General features: G+C 35.0%; 1 protein-coding gene and 1 non-coding gene across 2 annotated transcripts in view; both read left to right on the top strand.

Annotated features, from left to right (window-relative positions):
• The window catches only part of LOC148942589 (uncharacterized), a 76,237-nt gene extending 61,075 nt beyond the window's left edge, over positions 1–15,162 (top strand). Inside the window, exons 10-12 of the mRNA XM_089102138.1 lie at positions 2,580–2,758; positions 6,870–6,940; positions 14,559–15,162. Of these exons, the coding sequence (XP_088958264.1) occupies positions 2,580–2,758; positions 6,870–6,940; positions 14,559–14,667 (359 nt within the window). The 3' untranslated portion in view covers positions 14,668–15,162. The remainder of the gene's footprint in view (positions 1–2,579; positions 2,759–6,869; positions 6,941–14,558) is intronic.
• On the top strand, positions 14,326–14,397 carry TRNAA-UGC (transfer RNA alanine (anticodon UGC)). Its single transcript has one exon. It is a non-coding gene; the product is annotated as a tRNA-Ala (tRNA).
• Positions 15,163–20,437: the final 5,275 nt, after the last annotated feature.

Here is a 20,437-nt window from a genome sequence, read left to right as displayed (position 1 = left end):
ATTATTTTTAGCCTGGATGCTGGTCATTGGTCCAACTCTTTGATAGCCTAAAGTATGTTAAATTCACAGAAAGGAATTATATGTACTGGTAAAAATGTCACAGTTATCAGGCAGGGTTCTTCCTGATACTTTTTGCAAAATACTTTTTGTTATTTTTAGCCTCGATGCTGGTTATTGGTCCCACTCTGTGATAGCCTAAAGTATGTTAAATTCACAGAAAGGAATTATGTGTACTGGTAAAAATGTCACAGTTATCAGGCAGGGTTCTGCCTGATACTTTTTGCAAAATACTTTTTGTTATTTTTAGCCTGGATGCTGGTTATTGGTCCCACTCTGTGATAGCCTAAAGTATTTTAAATTCACAGAAAGGAATCATGTGTACTGGTAAAAATGTCACAGTTATCAGGCAGGGTTCTGCCTGATACTTTTTGCTAAATACTTTTTGTTATTTTTAGCCTGGATGCTGGTTATTGGTCCCACTCTGTGATAGCCTAAAGTATGTTAAATTCACAGAAAGGAATTATGTGTACTGGTAAAAATGTCACAGTTATCAGGCAGGGTTCTGCCTGATACTTTCTGCAAAATACTTTTTGTTATTTTTAGCATGGATGCTGGTCATTTGTTTCACTCTGTGATAGCCTGGAGTATGTTCAATTCACAGAAAGGAATTATATGTACTGGTAAAAATGTCGCAGTTATCAGGCAGGGTCCTCTAGGTAAACCTGAAGATTTTCTCGGTAAGTTTGCATCGCGCCTTCGGGACCAAGAGATTCAGGTTTGGCTAACGGGTCTGGAAAAGTTTAATAGCCTGCATTTTTTATAGACAGATTAAAGATGTGTATGGAGAGGAGTTTTATTTGAAGCTGAATCTACCGTGGAGAACCCTTCAGTATTAGTTGCAGGCGCTGGCAAATTGCATACCACTGCGTAAAGGATACTGTGAGTCTTATGATGAGGATAGCTCGGGAAGTAGGTGTGCCTGCCCCCTCTGTGGGGAGTTTGGGGATGAGGTGGACCATTTTCTGAGTAGATGCCAAAGTTTGGTGAATTTTAGGGATAAATTTTTTCATGGGGATGTACCGCTGCTGTCGGGTGTTTTGTGGACTACTTCGAGGGACCTAATTATTGCGTTAGGTTGTTTTATAGAGAGTAGTGTGATGGCGCGGAAAGAAGCTGTAGTTGAAATTTGTTAAGTGTTATTGTTCTTTCCTTATTGTTTTTTGTTTATTTATTTTTGTGTATATGGCCCCGGGTTTTTAAATACACGCATGTATGTATGTATATCGTAAAAAATCATAGTGAGAATATATGCAAATGACATAATGGAAAATGTCATCAATGTTAAGTGGTAAATAACAAACTTTGTCGAAAGGAATTAAATATATTGGCATGAAAGGAATTATTTCCATTGGTAAAACTGTCACAGGTGAAATGTCATAAAAAATCATAGTGCGAATGTGTTCAAACGACATAATAAATAATGTCATCAATGTTAAATGCATTGGTGGTAAATTTCAAAATTTGTTGAAAGCAATTATGTATATTGGCATGAAAGGAATTCATTGACTGGTGAAAAATGCGAAAATACACCTATTCGTGTATTGCTTTCAGTTGAATGCTAAAATGGCAATTTCGATGTGTCTTAAATTATTGAATATTAAAAGGATTGTGTAATTTTAAAACAACTAAATATCTGAACGATATTAATTCAGCCTTTTCTAAATGCATGATTTTTTCGCTTTCTTATGGTTTGTATCTGCAATTTTAACTTTTGACGGACACTCCCCCCCCCCGGGTGAAGTTCCCGCTTGTTTGGCTATTTACCCACGTTAAACATAATTTCTTCGAAATAAATACGATGTTTTTAGATTTATCAGTTTTTCAAGGACAAGAATATTACCCTTCGAAATCTCCCTTTCAGTATTGTCAAATGTTTCTGGATAACTTGCCTACTGTTTTGCCTGTGGCAAACTTGCCCCACCCCCTAAATAAAATCCTCCCTACTATGTTCCACCCAATTATTTTGTGTGCCTCCCTAGTCTTACCCAAAATCTACCCAATTCTAAATATACATGCTTTCAAATCAGCGTGAAAAGAAGTAACGTAGCGCTTACATGTCCTTATTCAACACGTTAAATTTTTCGGGATCCACATTGGCTCTGAGAGAGCTTCAAAATGATATCCTGGAGTATATATGTTTTTAGGCTATATAAAGCCTGTTCCCTATATAGGCTGTATGTAATAAGCAACGTTAATTACCTTACCTTAGACCCCCTGTACCTCAAGAGACACCCAGGTCATTAAGAAGGAGCTGCTAATCTTCCCACAATTTTGCTACTGCCAGTATTTCCTCCCACTGAGGATTGGGGTGTTTAAGTTCCGCAGATCTGTCTGCTGTGTTCGGTGCATAGTGTTACGGTGTCTCCATCTACGGCGTGTACCCGACGGTTGTCAGTGGAGTGCAGCATTCGGTAGTACATGGCCAACGTATCTCTATTGGTGAACTCTTATGGCACTGTTAATTACCTTCATAGAAATTAAAAGAATTTTTGACTTATTGTATTTTTTTTATTTTCTAGTTCAAATTTGTACAAGAAATGAGGCTTCAGAAGTTGTTGAAACATTATCTGGTGAAGATAGAACTCTGGCTAACTTTTTGGTTTCCCATTTGAGAGTAACTGGTTATTCCTTTGAGTCTTTATTTGAGACAGATGGCACACATATAGAAATACGGGGCGTTGAGGCGATTTTAGTAAAGGTAATTAATTTGATATTTGTATTAGTTTAATTGTATCAACTGTTATTAATTTGTATTAATTAAGTTCATTAATAATTTCTAAAGTCTGAAAATAAATAGAAGTGTCCAAGAAACCCTAAAAAAGTTCCAGGAATGTATATATAGGGCCGAGAACAATACTTGTCAAAGATTCAAATGAGCTCGAGCATGCGGCTAAACATCATAATAGCGAGAAAGTGTTTGAACTGCTAAAAGAAGCAACGGGAAAAGCCCCTTCAACAGCTGATACGCTGAAAGACAAGTGCAGGGCAATCATCCGATCCGAAGAAGAACAATTGGAACGCTGGCGAGAACACTTCTCTGAGCTACTGAACCCCATCAAAGCCTCGCGTGATCTGCCTCCTTTCTCGGGTACTGCTAGGGAATTACACGATTAATCTGGACCCATCGAGTATCGTGGAAGTACTAAAAGCACTTAAGTGTATGAAGAGTAAAAATATATCAAGAGATGATGGAATCCCTTGTGAAACGTACAAGGCTTAGCCAACCCTATTATGCCGCCTAACCGACGTGTTTGTACAGGTTTAGACAACAAAAGTTTTCCCAAAAGACTGAAAAGTATCAGTCCTCGTTCCAGTCTACAAAAAAGGGGACAAGATTGTTTGCGGAAATTACTGAGGCATTTCATTAATTGACCATGCAATGAAAATCTTCTGCGTCGTTCTCTTGAATAGATTTAATGATGTGCGTAACAAACTAATCCGTCCTGAACAGGTAGGCTACAGACCAGGGAGGGGCTGTCTGGAGCAGTCACTTCCGATCCGGCTCATCCACCAACAGTACAACAGGTATCACCTACTATTACTTATTGCTTTCGTTGATATCATGCTGCTTTTGGTTCCCTTGTCAGAGAAGAACTATGGAGGAGACTGAAGAGCTATCCTCTATGATCAAAAGACGTCGCATCAAACTTCTTGGCCACACCTTACGCGGACCCAAAGGTAAGATATGTCGAAACGTCCTAATCTGCGAGCCAGTAGTACCATGCGTAGGCATTGTAGGATATGGGATAGAGATTAGCTGAAGATCACTGGGGAAGCTGCAACCGACAGATCGAAGCAGTGGTCGGACGTAATTCCAAAGTCCATTAGTGCCAGGCAGGGCAATTCTTCGTCTGGTTCCTGCCAAAAGAAGTAAGTAATGTGTGTATTAGTCTTTTTCAGAATCTGAATACTCACCCCACTTACCCCGCTATATATTTGCACATAAGGGGGGGGGTAAATTATTTGGTAAGCAAGAAAACAATTCTTACTTCATAATATGCAGAATAATTGTACCTAACACATTTTTTTTAGAGAGAGAAATTCATTTTTATTAAAGACCAATATTGACAAAAAAATCATATCAAACAGACCTACCGCGTGAAAATTTATCCAGATTTGTTTGCGGCAGGACTCAATATTTTACTCACTTACTACGTATATATTGAAAAAAATGCAATCATATAAATAAATAAAAAATAAACCTCATGGGAACTCGGAAAAAATAAACCTCGGGTCTGCATTTTGCATGCAGACCCGCTATACTTTTCCCCCCCCCCCCTAATATGCAAATATATAGCCCAAATTATACATTTACCATCTATTCTGTCACTTGTCTTTGTCTTGTCTCGTGCTAAGTTGAAAGAAACTAACGAAAAAAACGGTTTGTGCTCAAGTGTTACACAGCGTAAACTTTTGTGACTAGCGTATAAGACATAAGTACCAAAATTTCTTCTCCCTACGGAAAATTAAAAAAAAAACTCAAATAAAATTCTCATATTTGGAAAGCCTTATTTTCCGACGGGGGGGGGAGGGGGGTTAACGCCGAGAACCGATAGTGATAACTCAAATTTTATATTTTTTTAAATGCATATTTCGGTGGGGTGGGGGGGGGGTGAGTAAAAATTATATTGCTACTTTCTGGTCTTTGTTTGTCTTTTTTTCGCTCCAATTTTTTCTTCTTCTTCTTTTTCTTCCTTTCGGTATCACTAATTGAGGCCCGTTCTACCAATCAATTGGGATAGAACAAACACAGTAAGAGGAAGAAATACCGGAAAGAAGTATTGCAACAGTTACCCCCCCCCCTCCCCCCCACACACACACACACACACACACACACACACATACCGCTCCAAATCCGTATGTTAAAAAAATTTGCAATTTGAGTAATTTCTGTCACATTTAGAAAGTGGTGAATCTTCTGTTATTTTATTATTATCTTTTCAATCTCCAATTCTTGTTTTTTTTCTTTTTTCTTCCTTATTTCTTTTTTTGTCTTGTTCTTCTTGTTCTACGTTTTGACTTATTGTCGTTTCCGTTTCTTGGCTATCATCCGTGCCGAAGACTCCGTGTTTTGATGCAGGTCAAACATTACTGTTATTTTGCTCTTGTCTTTTCAACTGGCTGAAGAACCGTTTTTGCTGTAATTTTTCTTTTGTGATTTTTTATTCATAGTGATAAGAAAAAAACAAACTAACCCTAACAAGAACACGGATGAAGGCATTTCTGTATTTATGAGATGAAAATGTTTGGAGGAGATAGAGAATAAAAAATAACGGGTTTAGCTGTCTTTCGAAATGATAATTTAATCTTTTCTTTTAGTCTCTAAGAAGTCAATCTAAGCGACCATGTATATAAGCCAGTTTAGCCGATATTGTGAACCAATACTACTACTACTAACAACTCACTGCAGTACCAATCCGCTTGAGGCTAATACAGCTAGGTACGCTCCTCCTGCTCCATCACTATCTGTTCAAATCCTCCCTCTTTACATCCTCCCAGGAAGTTCCCATTTCCTTTAAATCTTTCTTTACGACATCCTCTCCCTCCAACCGTGGACGACCTTCTTTCCGTTTAGCCCTGGACGGTTGGCCGAAAAGGACAATCTTTGGCAAGCTGTCATCCTTCATCCGCGGAACGTGCCCTATCTATCTTAGCCTTTCTATCATTATAGCCCTAGAAAGCGGGATTGAACCACACTCTTCACACAGCCTACAGTTTGAGCCCAAGTTGTTCATATACGTTCTCGACTAAAGTGCTCTCTACGTCTATGAATAAAATAAGGGGTAAGGCTATTTTGGGTAGCTATAGACCAGGTCATATGCAGTAGATACACATCGACGCCCTCCCCCTGAAAGGCAAAATTTTATTTAATTTCTAGGCACTTCTATTCCAAATTATAAAAAAAAGGTATTCCACCACCAACCACCCCCCCCCCCACCCCCCTGATATTATTTGTTATTATTGGGCCGAGTCCGAAAAAAATCCTCTTGCGTGCTTACTATAAACCAATAGTTATTTTTATCCATTTTTGGAATATAAAAAAACGGGATAAAAAGAATTGACTGTTAAAAATCACCCTCTCCTCTTTACTTACGGCTTTTTATATTCGGAAAATTTTTCTTGACTAGAATATTATCTTGGCAGGAAAAAAAACAGGAGCAACAAGACTGTCTTATGCAGCTATACCCCTATACCCTATACCCCAATAACTGTTTTGTACAAAACCTAAGATGCCCATTGTTAAAATCTTTTTTCCTTTTTTTTCTCTAATGGAGACGATAATAAAGACGAATGGAAATGAAAATGCATATTAAATTGTTTTTAATCAGTAATAGTCACGAAAATCTATCTTTGGCTATTTAGTTATTAAGAAGTGAGTCTAAGCCACTTTGTGTATTATAACATTCTCGATTAATCGAATTCTTTATGTACAAAACAAGTTCGTCTCAGGGAACAGTACGTCAATAGCTTTTCTTTCGTTTTTTCAAATATCAGAAAAATAGAATTAAAAAAAAAATATCAGTTAATGTCACTCTCCTCTCTCATTAACCTTTTAAGGCTTCGAAACATTGTGTACCCTCAGAATCCTCTTGATTAGAGTATCCTCTATTTATAGAAAAAAGGGCACGGATAAAACTGTCCTAGGTAACTTCCTTATATATGGGTATACCCTATTAGTTAGTTGTATAAACAAATTTCAAATCCTTTCTAAAATAAGCCCTCCCTCAAAAGCCTTTTTTCGCACAACCAAGGCTGTCTGCGCAAAGAATTGGAAACACCTGCTTTTATTTACACTTTTTTTTTTCTAGGTGTGGAAACTAGCTGCAAAAGATATGATACGAGCCACCATTGCTGGGGCGTTGTCAAGAAAGAGGGGCCAGTAAGTCAAATTTTTTTTATGTAGGGTAGCAGTAATGTAAGAAACTCGGACTACGAAGGTTGTGTATATACGCAAGGTTCTATATATACACATATATATGCATATATATACGCATATATACGCTATATATATGTGGGAGGATCTTTCCGTGAAGGAAGTTTTCATGGGGGAAGGGAAATTGCTATGAAGGGGGCGCCGGATTTCCCAGCATTATTTAAAAAAAGATCAGAAATTAAATATTAAAAAACAAGTTTTCCAACTGAAAATAAGGAGTAACATCAAAACTTAAAACGAACAGAAAATATTACGTGTATGATTGGGTTCACCCCCTAGTCAGTACCTCGCTCTTTAAGCCAAAGATTTTTTAGTACTTTCATAAGAGCTATTTATTCTAGATAACGGCCTTTGTGATTAAGGGGTCATTTTTAAAGAATTGGAACAAAAAGGTTCTGTATACACGCAAGGATGTATAAAAGGCTGAACTATCTAAACATATTGAAAATTCCAGAGAAAATGGTGAACTCTTTAGATATAGCTAGAAAGCTAACTTATTAAACTCTTATTAAATTATTATAATTAAAAAATTATTAAATTATTATTAATTTAAATTATTGAATTATTTAAAATATATTATTTAAATTATTTATTTAAAATAAGTTATTAAATTATTTAAATTATTTAAATTATAAAACTATTTAATTATTTAAATTATAGAATTATTAAACTATTAAACTCTTAGATTTAGCTGGAAAGTTAAAACCCCTCCCCCTCTGTCTCCTCATGAAAGTCTATGTCCTCTATAGCTAGGTAGGTAGTGCTATTAGTTAATTGATGATGGTCGTGCAAACTTTTGATATTGTTAATTTCCCTGCATTAAACGCCCAGATTTCGAATTACTTGATGATGGCCGTGTAAAATTTTGATATTGTTACTTTCCCCTTGTTATATCTCCAAACACTGAATTAAGAGAGTACACTAGAATAAGATCAAGTTGCATTGTGTGTGCAGGGTTGCGCAGAGGTGCGGATATGTTGATCTGTTATTATTGGGGTCCTGTATGAAATAACACGATTTTTGTCTTTTTTTCATGATTTTTTTTACTATCGTCGTTTGGCTGGGTCTTACAGCTTTGACAAATTCGAAGTTGGAAGTAGCATTGCAGCTGCCTTAGGCTGATGGGATTTCAAGGCATTCATCCATGACCGTAGTTTGGTCGTGCATAGCTCGTAAAGTCTTAGCTCCGAAGTTCACTTTTACTTTTAAGGCATGAAAACTTATGTTAAAATTCGGTGATATTTAAGAAGTTCTCGTCTATTTTTGTTTGGATTTAGCAAAGATATGAAGCTGAAAAATACTTTTTTGGACGTCATTTATGCTGTAGAGTTATTTCTGAAAGTTTCAATTTTATGCCACCAACGCCATTAAAGGTCAGTGCCCTTTGGAGAGGGATTGTGCAGAGATAGACACTTTGAAAGACTTTTCCAGGGTATAATTTAGATTTTCACGTAAATCAACTACATTCCAAGATAGCAAACAGCCTCTCTTCTAGAATTGTGCCAAAAATTGAAGTGAATTCCTCTTAAACATTCAACCATCCTCTCCTCCTTAAAGACGAGAGCTCACATTTTCATCTTTCGTCAAGAAATTAAGAATCATTCGCAATACCCACCCCCACCCCTCTAATAAAAAATTATATAGGAAAACGATCAAAAATGGGGTGTTTGAAGGCCAACGAAAATACTGAAAAACCAAGCGAATATTTCGAGGGGACAACTGCCTCCCTTCTTCAGCGCAAAAAGAAACATTTCAAGGAAAATGCCAAAAAATGTGTTTAGATAAAGAATACCAAACAACGCGGAGAGTCAACCTCAAAAACAAAGGAATAAAAAAAACAATAAAGAAAGCCAAACAACGCGGAGAGTCGACGTCAAAAACAAAACAATAAAAAACAATAAAGAAAACCAAACAACGCGGAGAGTCAACGTCAAAAACAAACGAACAAAAATAAACAATAAAGAAAACAAAACAACGCGGATAGTCAACGTCAAAAACAAACCAATAAAAAACAATAAAGAAAACCAAACAACGCGGAGAGTCAACGTCAAAAACAAACCAATAAGAAAACAATAAAGAAAACCAAACAACGCGGAGAGTCAACGTCAAAAACAAATCAATAAGAAAACAATAAAGAAAACCAAACAACGCGGAGAGTCAACGTCAAAAAACAAACCAATAAAAAACAATAAAGAAAACCAAACAACGCGGAGAGTCAACGTCAAAAACAAACCAATAAGAAAACAATAAAGAAAACCAAACAACGCAGAGAATCAACGTCAAAAACAGACAAAAAAAAAAACAATAAATAAAACCAAAAAAAGAGGAGAGTAAACTTCAAAAACCGAACAATTATAAAACAATAAAGAAAACCAAACAACGCTGAGAGTAAACGTCAAAAAAAGAACAATAAAAAACAATAAAGAAAACCAAACAACGCGGAGAGTCAACGTAAAAAAAAAAACCAAAAATAAAAAAAAAAATAAAAACAAACAACGCGAAGAGTCAACGAAAAAAAAAAAACAAAAAAAAAAAAATAAATAAAACCAAAAAACGCGGAGATTCAACGTAAAAAAAAAACAAATAAGAAAAAAATAAATAAAACAAAACAACGCGGAGAGTCAACGTCAAAAAAAAACCAATAAGAAAACAATAAAGAAAACCAAACAACACGGAGAGTCAACGTCAAAAAAAAACCAATAACAAAACAATAAACAAAACCAAACAACGCAGAGACTCAACGTAAAAAACAAACCAATAAAAAACAATAAAGAAAACCAAACACCGCGGAGAGACAACGTCAAAAAAAGACCAATAATAAAACAATAAATAAAACCAAAAAACGCGGAGAGACAACGTCAAAAAAAAAACCAATAAAAAACAATAAAGAAAACCAAACAACGCAGAGAATCAACGTCAAAAACAAACCAATAAGAAAACAATCAATAAAACCAAACAACGCGGAGAGTCAACGGCAAAAAACAAACAAATAAAAAACAATAAAGAAAACCAAACAACGCGGAGAGTCAACGTCAAAAAAAAACCAATAACAAAACAATAAACAAAACAAAACAACGCGGAGAGACAACGTCAAAAACAAACAAATAAAAAACAATAAAGAAAACCAAACAACGCGGAGATTAACCGTCAAAAACTAACCAATAACAAAACAATAAAGAAAACCAAACAACGCGGAGAGTCAACGTCAAAAACAAACCAATAAGAAAACAATAAAGAAAACCAAACAACGCGGAGAGTCAACGTCAAAAACAAACCAATAATAAAAAAATAAAGAAAACCAAACAACGCGGAGAGTCAACGTCAAAAAACAAACCAATAATAAAAAAATAAGAAAACCAAACAACGCGGAGAGTCAACGTCAAAAAAAGAACAAAAATAAAACAATAAAGAAAACCAAACAACGCGGAGAGTCAACGTAAAAAAACAAACCAATAAAAAACAATAAAGAAAACCAAACAACGCTGAGAGTCAACGTCAAAAACAGACTAATAAGAAAAAAATCAATAAAAACAAACCACGCGGAGAGTAAACGTCAAAAAACAAACCAATAAAAAACAATAAGAAAACCAAAAAAAGCGGAGAGTAAACTTAAGAAAAGGACACAAAAGAAAACAATCAATAAAAACAAACAAAGCGGAGAATCAACGTCAAAAAACAGACCAAAAATAAAAAAATAAAGAAAACCAAAAAAAGTTGAGAGTAAACGTCAAAAACAGAACAATAAGAAAACAATAAAGAAAACCAAAAAACTCGGAGAATCAACTTCAAAAAACAGACAAAAAAGAAAAAAAAAAATAAAACCAAACAACGTGGAGAGTCAACGTCAAAAACAGACAAATAAGAAAACAATAAAGAAAACCAAACAACGCGGAGAGTCAACGTAAAAAACAAACCAATAATAAACAATAAATAAAACCAAACAACGCGGAGAGTCAACGTCAAAAACAAACCAATAATAAAACAATAAAAAAAAAACAACGCGGAGAGTCAACGTCAAAAAACAAACCAATAAGAAAACAATAAATAAAACCAAACAACGCGGAGAGTCAACGTCAAAAACAGACAAATAAGAAAAAAATAAAGAAAACCAAACAACCCGGAGAGTCAACGGCAAAAACAGACCAATAATAAAACAAAAAAGAAAACAAAACACCGCGGAGAGACAACGTAAAAAAAAGACCAATAATAAAAAAATAAATAAAACCAAACAACGCGGAGAGTCAACGTCAAAAACAAAACAATAAAAAACAATAAAGAAAACCAAACAACGCGGAGAGTCAACGTCTAAAACAAAACAATAAAAAACAATAAAGAAAACCAAACAACGCGAGAGTCAACGTCAAAACAAACCAATAAAAGCCAAAATTAGAAGAAAAATAATGCCCTTTTGCACAATGAAAAATATTAAAAGAAACATGTCCAAATAAAATCAGGGAAGATACTGATCCTTTGAGAGTATGCTTATATGGATGCATGAAGAGTTTGAACTTGCCAAAAAAGATTCTTTATTACCTGTTTTATGAGAAACAGTTGGAAGCATACAGCTTGAATTTTTCCTCCCAAAATTTGGCAGATCTGTTGGACAAAAATGATGCAAAGGATTGTTTTACCACGTCAAAAATTTCGAAAACTTCTTACTTCGACACCGTCGAAAAAACAAAAATTGGTAGATCTGGTGGAAAAATATATAATTTCAAAGAAACTTTGTTTCATCATCAAAAAGAAGTAGAAATGACATAGATCATGACAACGCAGCGTCAAAAAAAACAAAAATTGGCAGATATGGGGGGGGAATGATGTCAAAGACACTTTTATTGTTTCGTCGTCAAAATTAAACAGAAATGACATAGATCGTAACAACTACGCATCGAAAAAAATTAAAATTTGCAGATCTGGTTGAAAAAAATGATGTAAGGTTTATTTTTTGTCGATATACCTTGTTCCATATTCCGCTTTATGGCGGGTTTCGAAGACGATGCAGAAACCCTAGCCTGGAAGAGACGGAAGACCATGACCTGTTTTAAGTGCTTTGGAACGGTTTCAAGAGCAGAAGGCTTCAATAAGATGATTTGCAAATGTGGTCATGGATCCTGTTGGGAATGCTTGAGGCCGTGGGAGTTCGATCATGTTTTCGATTCATATGCATGTCCTCCATACGATGATACGTATCACATTCGACTTTTTCAATCTGTAGAAAAGTTGATGGTGGAAAGGCATGGGCATTAAAGAGTAGGATGCAAGGATTGAAATTACGACTAGAATCTGAGAAGCGGCAGACGTTAAAATGGCGGTATATAATCTTGCTGAAGTCATTGCATGTTTTAAAAATGTCCTTTTTATTTTCCAGAAGGGTACGGAGAAAGACGCGCCAAGACCTTAGGGAAGTTTGGGGAGAATTATTTGGGTTTCTTATTAATAGGCTGGGGGAGAATGTGGATAAGCTAGAATATTAGCTCGGATTAGATTGGTTAGAACTTACAGATAACCAATTGAAAGAGATAAAGTTTTGCTACAGGCTTTGCTGGGGCAAAATTTAAAATGACAATTTTTATAAATTTCAATTTATAAAAACAGACTAAAGAGGACAAACTTGAGTTTTATATTAAAATTGAAGCCTAACTGTTGATTAAAAAGAAAAAAAAACTTAGAGGGTCTATCTTCAAGTAATTGTAGCTTCAGTTCACGAAATGCAGCCACTGCTAATTGGAGCCCTTGTATCACAATTGTGGTAATCAATTCACAATTGTACTACACCAGCTGATGTCCCTCCTATGGAAGCCATGTCTTATTTCTCTTCAGTTGCCTATATTCTTTTGTCTCATAACTATAGTTGCTATAAAAATATTTACTTTATTTTAGTTTTTATAAGCGATAATAAATTTATTACAATTGAAAAAAGGTAAAATCAAAGACCGCAGCAAATCGGAAGGCTGAAAACGCGCATACACTTAAACCATCTGTTGAAGCAAGTGTGTAATGCCATTCATTACAGTTCGCATCTAATAAATAATACAGTTTCGTATCTAATTTCCGCCGTATTATATAGCGTGACCAAAGTTGCTAAGGCTGAATTTCTCCAAGACGGAAGCTGTCGTTTACCCCCCCCCCCAGGAAAATTCTCCCCACGAACAGTTCCGCCGTGGAAGATCCCTCCCCCCCCCCCACACACAGAAAATTCCCCCACACGCAAAATTGAGTTGCCAAAGAGAAAGTTCAAAATACGTACCTCAAAATGTCGATCAGACGCCCTAAGGGGCAACAAAAGAACCAGAACTGACTGTATTTACCCGAAGGCCCAATGAGGGGTGGAAATGTTTGACTTGTAAAAACGTAATAAAATGCATAAAAACTTATGTTTGATGCGTTTAAAATAAAAAAAGTATAAAGGATGGTCCTGTTCAATTAGCTGGAACCCACGCAAGAAGTCAAGTTTGGTTAATGCTAATGAAATAAAATATGATGAAAATATAATAGTTTAGAAACAAATTTGGGTAAATTTCTACCAAATCATATTATTGAGTTACGAATAAAGTGAATACACCATTCGATGCCTTTTTTTATGCTGATTACGAATATAATAATCATTTCTATCGGAAATGAATTTTAGCCCCCCCCCCCTCTATATGCCACTTCCGGGTATACATTTCGACATTAGGGGGTGGGGGGGTAAAGTTTAAACTGACCTCCCATTTAAATCAGAAACAAAATTTGCCCCCACCCCCCAAATGTAGAAATATAAGCTATACCGTGAATTGGCATATATAGGGGGCTGAAATTCATTTCCAATATAAATGATTAGTAGCCTATATTCGTAATCAGCATAAAAAAAGGCATCGAATGGTGTATTCACTTTATTCCTAACTCAATAAAATGATTTGGTAGAAATTTACCCAAATTTGAGCTATATATTTGCACATTAGGGGATGAGGGGTAAAACATAGCATATATTAAATTTGTAACCTAACCTAGGTACCTTTTTTCCCCTAAACCCCAACAAAATAAAAGTTTAAATATTGTAAACGCAATGAAAAACCACGGTTTGCAGTTCAATTCTCTGTTGAAAGACACCCATTTGACTAGTTTCTTAAGCAACTTCCCTATACAATATATCGCGTGGGTTCCAGCTAATTGAACAGTACCTAAAGAATATAGTGCAAAAGAATATATAAGAGAATATAAGTAATAAATTCGATCTAGTCAACACATCAGTCAACGCATAGTAAATTACGCCGCTGATGTGTTGACAAGGTCGAATTTATTATTTATATTCTTATATACTCTACATATATTTTGCTTACATCATATTACAAGGGGCTGTAGCTCAGTGGTAGAGCGTTCGCTTTGCATGTGAAAGGCCCGGGGTTCGATCCCCCGCAGCTCCAGTTTTTTACTAGTTGAAAGGTAAAAGCTTTGAGCAAGCTTTGTTAGAAGCTAGGAATGATGTTATCAGTTTTATGTTTGCAATTGTGTTGATCTCAGGCGTCTCTTCGATCTCATAAGTTGTTAGTAGTAGTATTTTTTAGTATTTTTTTTCATTTTTCAGGAGACCTGAGGAAATTAGTCTTATCGATTCTGCCGTTGGTATCCAGCAAAGCAGTCGCTTTAGTTTTCTAACGGAAGAAAATCTCGGAAAACCGGTTGTGCAACTTTGAAGCCCTTATTAGCCCTTTAATTTGATTCTATTTACTCTTCAGTGTTTTTCCAAGTTATTTTTTGTTCCCATTGTATTTAAAAGCTAGGAGTTTCAATCTCAATATGTATAAAATGTTATTTTAAAATTATTATAACAGTTATTATAATTATAATATTTATAACTAGTTATAATTTAAATATTTAATTCTTAATTATCTTTCAAATTAAACAATAATTATTATTTAAATATTATTTTAAAACAAAGAATTGACTACTCATCTCGTAAATGAAACTTTTAACATTTATTCTCGAGCTTGTTTTTCTCCTTTCTATTGTCTACTTTGTTTCGGATATCTTTTTCTTCTAAGCATGTATGTCATTTTATATCCATTTTTAGCCTAAGTGCCTATTTACTCTATTAAGCGTATTTATGATTTTCTCACAATTCATTTTATATCGTATTTTCTTACATATTTTATTTAGACAATTCTGTTTTATCAAAATAAATGTTTGTTCCGTTACTTTTTTTTGTGTGCATAGCCCCATAGTGGTGTCCGGGTGGGCGGCAGTTCTATACCAAAAGTTTTAATATCATTGCCAATGGAAGATTATCGGGAGCCTTATAAGTAAGTTTTTATTTCCTACGGCTAATTAAGGTTTATGTTCCTTGGGTAATTTTATGTATGTTATTTTTCTGATCTCCTATGGTCTTCATATATCAACGAAAAAAGACAATTTGGATATCATTCCATAGCTGACATTCAACTATATCGATCTGCCGAATTATATTTTTGAAGATTGCTGTACATGGATTTTTAGATTGAAAATACGTCGCCCCTATTTTTTTTAGCAAGTTTAGAATCTACCCTAGAAAGTCAAAGTAGAATCATAATTCTGGCTTGGTAAATCTACCAAATTATATCTTTGAAATTTGGTGTACAGGATTATTTAAATTGATAATACGTTGAAAATTGTTGAAAAAAAGGACAATTTCCCTAGTTCTTAAGCAAGTTTAAAATCTACCCTAGAAGAAGTGAAAGTAAAATCATAATTCTGGCTTGTGAATGGATAGATCTGAAACTAATGAATCCAATGATACAAGTATTTTGTCCTTTTTGTGCAAGTTAGATCTTCAAGATTGTGATAAAATTTCCATTCGGAGCGAACATATTCCTTAAGGGTTTTTGCGATTCTTAAACACTTTAAAATCTACCTTAGAAAAGTCAAAGTAGAATCATAATCCTGGCCACTGGTGGATCCAGTGCGGCCGGGGGTCCTGGGTCCCCCAATATTTTTTAGGTTCCCTCTTTCCCTGTCCCCCTTCCCTTCAACAGATTTTGCTCAAGATCGGCCCCTGATTCTGGCTTGGTGAATCTGCCGAATTGTATTTTGGTGAATCTGCCGAATTGTAGATTGATAATGCGTTGAAAATTGTTGAAAAAAGGACAATTTCCCTATTTTTTAAGCAAGTTTAGAATCTACACTAGAAAAAGTGAAAGTAAAATCAGAATTCTGGCTTGTGAATGGATAGATCTGAGACTAATCAATCCAATGATACAAGTATTTTGTCCATTTTGTGCAAGTTAGATCTTCAAGATTGTAGTAAAATTTCCATTCGGAGCGAACATATTCCTTAAGGGTTTTTGCGATTCTGAAACACTTAGGATCCACCTTAAAAAAGTCAAAGTAGAATCATAATTCTAGCCACTGGCGAATCCAGGGGGGCCGGGGGTCATGGGTCCCCCCATATTTTTAAGTTCCCTCTTTCCCTGTCCCCCCTCCCTCCTTTCAACAGATTTTGCTCAAGATGTGAAGTGAGGGGATAGATCTGAAACTAACGAACCCAACGATATAAGTATTTTGTTCTTTTTTGTGCAAGTTAGAGCTGCAAGATTGTAATAAAATTTTCATTCGAAGCGAACATATCCCTTAAGGTCTTTTGCGATTCTTAAACACTTTCCTCTATAAGAAAGGTGATAAGAGTGAGTGTGGTAATTATAGAGGTATTAGCTTAGTTTCTGTAGGAAGCAAAGAACTTAGTATGATGCAGAGGAGGCTTTAAGGAGGGCAAAGGTGGCACTTGCTCCGGGAGCAGAAATTTTAGAGGCCCAAATTTCAAATAAAAAATGGTTATAATCATTTTGTAATTTTTTTTTCCCCTTCTTCTTTTTTTGTCCTGCAGTGGCACAATGGGTTTGACCTTACCTTGGTAATACTGTACCCAGAGATCGAACCCGGCTTTAGGAACACACTGCAGCACCGACGCAGGGACCTTAGTAGTCAAGAAGCGTCGTTAATCCGATTATTTACTATCGCATATAGTATATATAACATTTTTTTCTTTTTTTGAAATTTTATTTTTATTAAAATAAAGTAGATGGCGCAGTTGGCAGCAAGTATAAGCAAATTGAATCCGCAATTTTTCTTCTTCTTTTTTTCATTTCTTCATCCCCGTTTCTTGAAAATAAAAGTAAGTATCCCCAATTTAATTTATTTTATTTTTTTTAGAATTAATTGTGCAATATAGAGATGAAGGGGTCTTCGCAAACGTAAGAGTTGCGCATCAAATATTATTTGATGCGCAGTAATTAGCGGTTGTTTATTAGCGGTTAGTAATGAGAGAGGCAGTAATTAGCGGTTGTTTATCAAACTTAAATGAGCGTAGAATACGGAGAATTAGAAGTAATCAATTGTGATGAAATAATTAATAATTTTGCAGAGACTAAAGTAACAAAAGTCAGATTTAAACAAATGGAAAACGTTGTTAATAAATGAAAATTTTGTTTATAAATTAAAATATGGGCTGAAATTTTTTGGGAGACAGGGTTGGGGGTGCTAATCAAGATTTTGTCTGGGGTGCAAGAGATGCCAGAAATAACACAGGTATGATGATACTTTTTAGTCTTACAGATGCTTAAGATAAAGTTTTAAAGGGAAGAGGATGTGTCGACCAAACTTTCACTCTTAGACTAATACTATTACAAATTATGTCCTAGTCTTGAGAAAGCATGGGGGTTGTCAGCATTACTCATGATAATTTTTACTAGGACAGTCGCACAAAATCAAAAGTGGCGCCTGGAAAAAAAGTCTTGATGATTTACACTTTAAAGTTAGGGATTACACTTAAGGAATTTCACAAATGTAGCAGCAATTGATACAGCGGACTGACTACTAGGAGTGATATACGTTTCTAGTCATAGAAAAGTCCAACCCATAGACTAATGCAGGGAGGGGAAAGGGGATAAGAGTATTTTTACGTGGGGTTTACGGGAAGGAAGTCCTTTGGACGAATCTCAGGGGCATTTATATGTAAGAATCTACCTATATGCCCATTTCTCTCTTCTTTTTTTTTGACGAGATAGATTGATTTTTGATGCGTGTTTTATTTATATATTATATATACATATATATACTTGTTTTACTTATTTAATTGAATTTATTGATATTGATTGTTTAGCGGTCCGTCCTCAGAGCTTTGTTTCTTCTTGGGCTCCTACTGGTTAAATTAATAAACGGTGTTTTTTTTAATAAAGTTTAAAGTTTAATTAAATTCAATATAATTGCTCGATGTGTTTTTTTCTCTAAATATATTATTTTGCGAAAATGACGTTGAAACTTCGACAGCATTAGGGTCAGTGGCACCAATTCACGAAAATACGGGAGGAGGGGGAGATCAATTTATTTCAAAATCTAAACGGGGGGGGATTTGTTTATTTTTAATTTTTCAGTGAAAATACCAAGAAAAAAAGAATTTTTTAGTAAACATACCAGAGAAAGAGCTAAATTTCATAATATAGTACGGCAACATGCCAGCTCCAATTGACACCCCTGATTCGTTGTCCCCGAACGTTGGAAGAATTTTGTATTTACATGTTAATTGCCTATTGGTGAAGATTTTCTTGTCTATTTAAGTAATTTGTTTCAATTGAACTATCAGTCTTTGGGTCAAACAAAGTCACGGAACGTTAGATGACATTGTTGATTTTTTCCTAAACTATCACCAGTTTCTGCTCTTTTAAGTTTTCTATGCTCTTTAAAGTTTTAAGTTTTCTAGGGGGGGGGGGGTACAAAAGGATTTTTTCTGGAGGGGGGGGGTCACAAAAAAAACAAAGAACACATAACAAATTTGTTTACACTGAGTCGGACAAAAATTTCAGGGGGGGTAAACCCCCTAATCCCCACCCCCTCCCGAATACGGCCTTGCCTCAGACTTGCTTCGGCTCCACGGCTTGATATCTTTAGTGTGCAAAAAGTAACCTAGTAGACCGCGTAACCCTCTATTTAAAAAAAGTGCTTTAAGCTATAGCGAAATAACCTTTATTTGTGTAAGTATTTAAGAACTAGATTTCAATAGCTGGGAAGAAAAAACCGAGGGGAGACTTGGTCCCGACTAAAAAGTCTCATTTTCGGCACTTTTTTCGCCAATGAATTAAAAAATTTATAATAGTTCCTTGTTCTTTGTCATTCACAGACCATTCACATCATTACTCATTATTTGTGGTCTTATTATTTGCAACTGACACTTTAGTAGTCGTGAGAATTATAATAAATTTTGGAGGCATTGACATTAATTTTAATTTCAGCGGAAATGTGCTGTTTGCTATGCTCTTATCGAATTTTGTTTGTTTTACACGACGCAAAAAAAAAGCAGACGCAATAGAGCATCATTAGCAGTTTTCATTGTCTCGCGACAATGAAATTAAAATCTATGATCCTTTGGCTATCGGCAATATAAATTTTTGGCTGATTTTTCAATAAAAACGTTGAACTCTAACAATCCAGACTGCGGATGCAACCCTGCGTTTCATAATCTAAATCTCAGAGAAAGGTACATTTTGGTAAAATTGAAAGTAGGTCTCTACTAAATTACTTACTATCTTTGACATGGTAGCATGGTTGACATGGTAACAGCGGTGGTTGAGCATACAACACCAACGACGGAAACCAAGTTTTGTCGGTACACCCCCAAACATTCTGCCCCTGAGCATCGCCATTGGTGCAATCGCAGATTTTTTTTTAGCGTTAGAAGGCTTACTTTGGTCCTAAGTTAGTTTAAGACGGTTTAGTTTAATTTGATCAAGTCATTTTCAATATCAGTCAAATCGACAAAAAGGAAACGGGGAAATTAGGAAAGAATACATATTGTAAGTTTTGATCACATGTTTTTTTATTTATTTATATTTTGACTTATAAAACAATTTGAATCTCTCAATTATAAACTATTATTAAATTTCAATATCATTTTAGGATAGAGTTAGTCAAATTGGTTTCTAAAACAAAGATTTTTTATACAAGATACCATTTCTTGTTTTCCTTGTTGGGAAAAAATATCATGTTATAAAATTTCCTTGCTGGAAAAAGTCCTTTTTTGGAACAAATCCCAGTAGGAAAATGTATTTGTTGGAAAAAATATTTTTCGGAAAAAAATCTTTGGTTTAAGATTCCCTTATTGGAAATCTTTTTTGAACAAATACTATTGTAAGATTTCTAGATTGGAAAATATACTTATCGGCAAAACTACTTAAAAAGGAAAAATCTATATTGAATAAATTAATTGTTGAAAAAAAATGAATAATCAAACTGTTCATCAATTAATTGCTTTGGCACAGTTTATCAAATCTAACTATTGGAGTTAGCGGATTTGGCTTTGAATATGTCGTAATCAAAGCTGTAGCCAAGATTTTTTTGTGAGGGGGGGGGGCAAAATTAAATTGAAAATGCATCAATAAATTGTTTATATTTGCATTTTAGTTTCTAGAGTCGGACAATTTTTTTCTCTAGGAGGGTCAA

The sequence above is a fragment of the Artemia sp. Qi Xiang Cuo genome, chromosome 16 (genome assembly GCF_049724085.1).
Source record: "Artemia sp. Qi Xiang Cuo chromosome 16, ASM4972408v1, whole genome shotgun sequence".
NCBI classification, from domain to species: domain Eukaryota; kingdom Metazoa; phylum Arthropoda; class Branchiopoda; order Anostraca; family Artemiidae; genus Artemia; species Artemia sp. Qi Xiang Cuo.
This window is presented reverse-complemented; position numbering and strand designations above follow the sequence as displayed.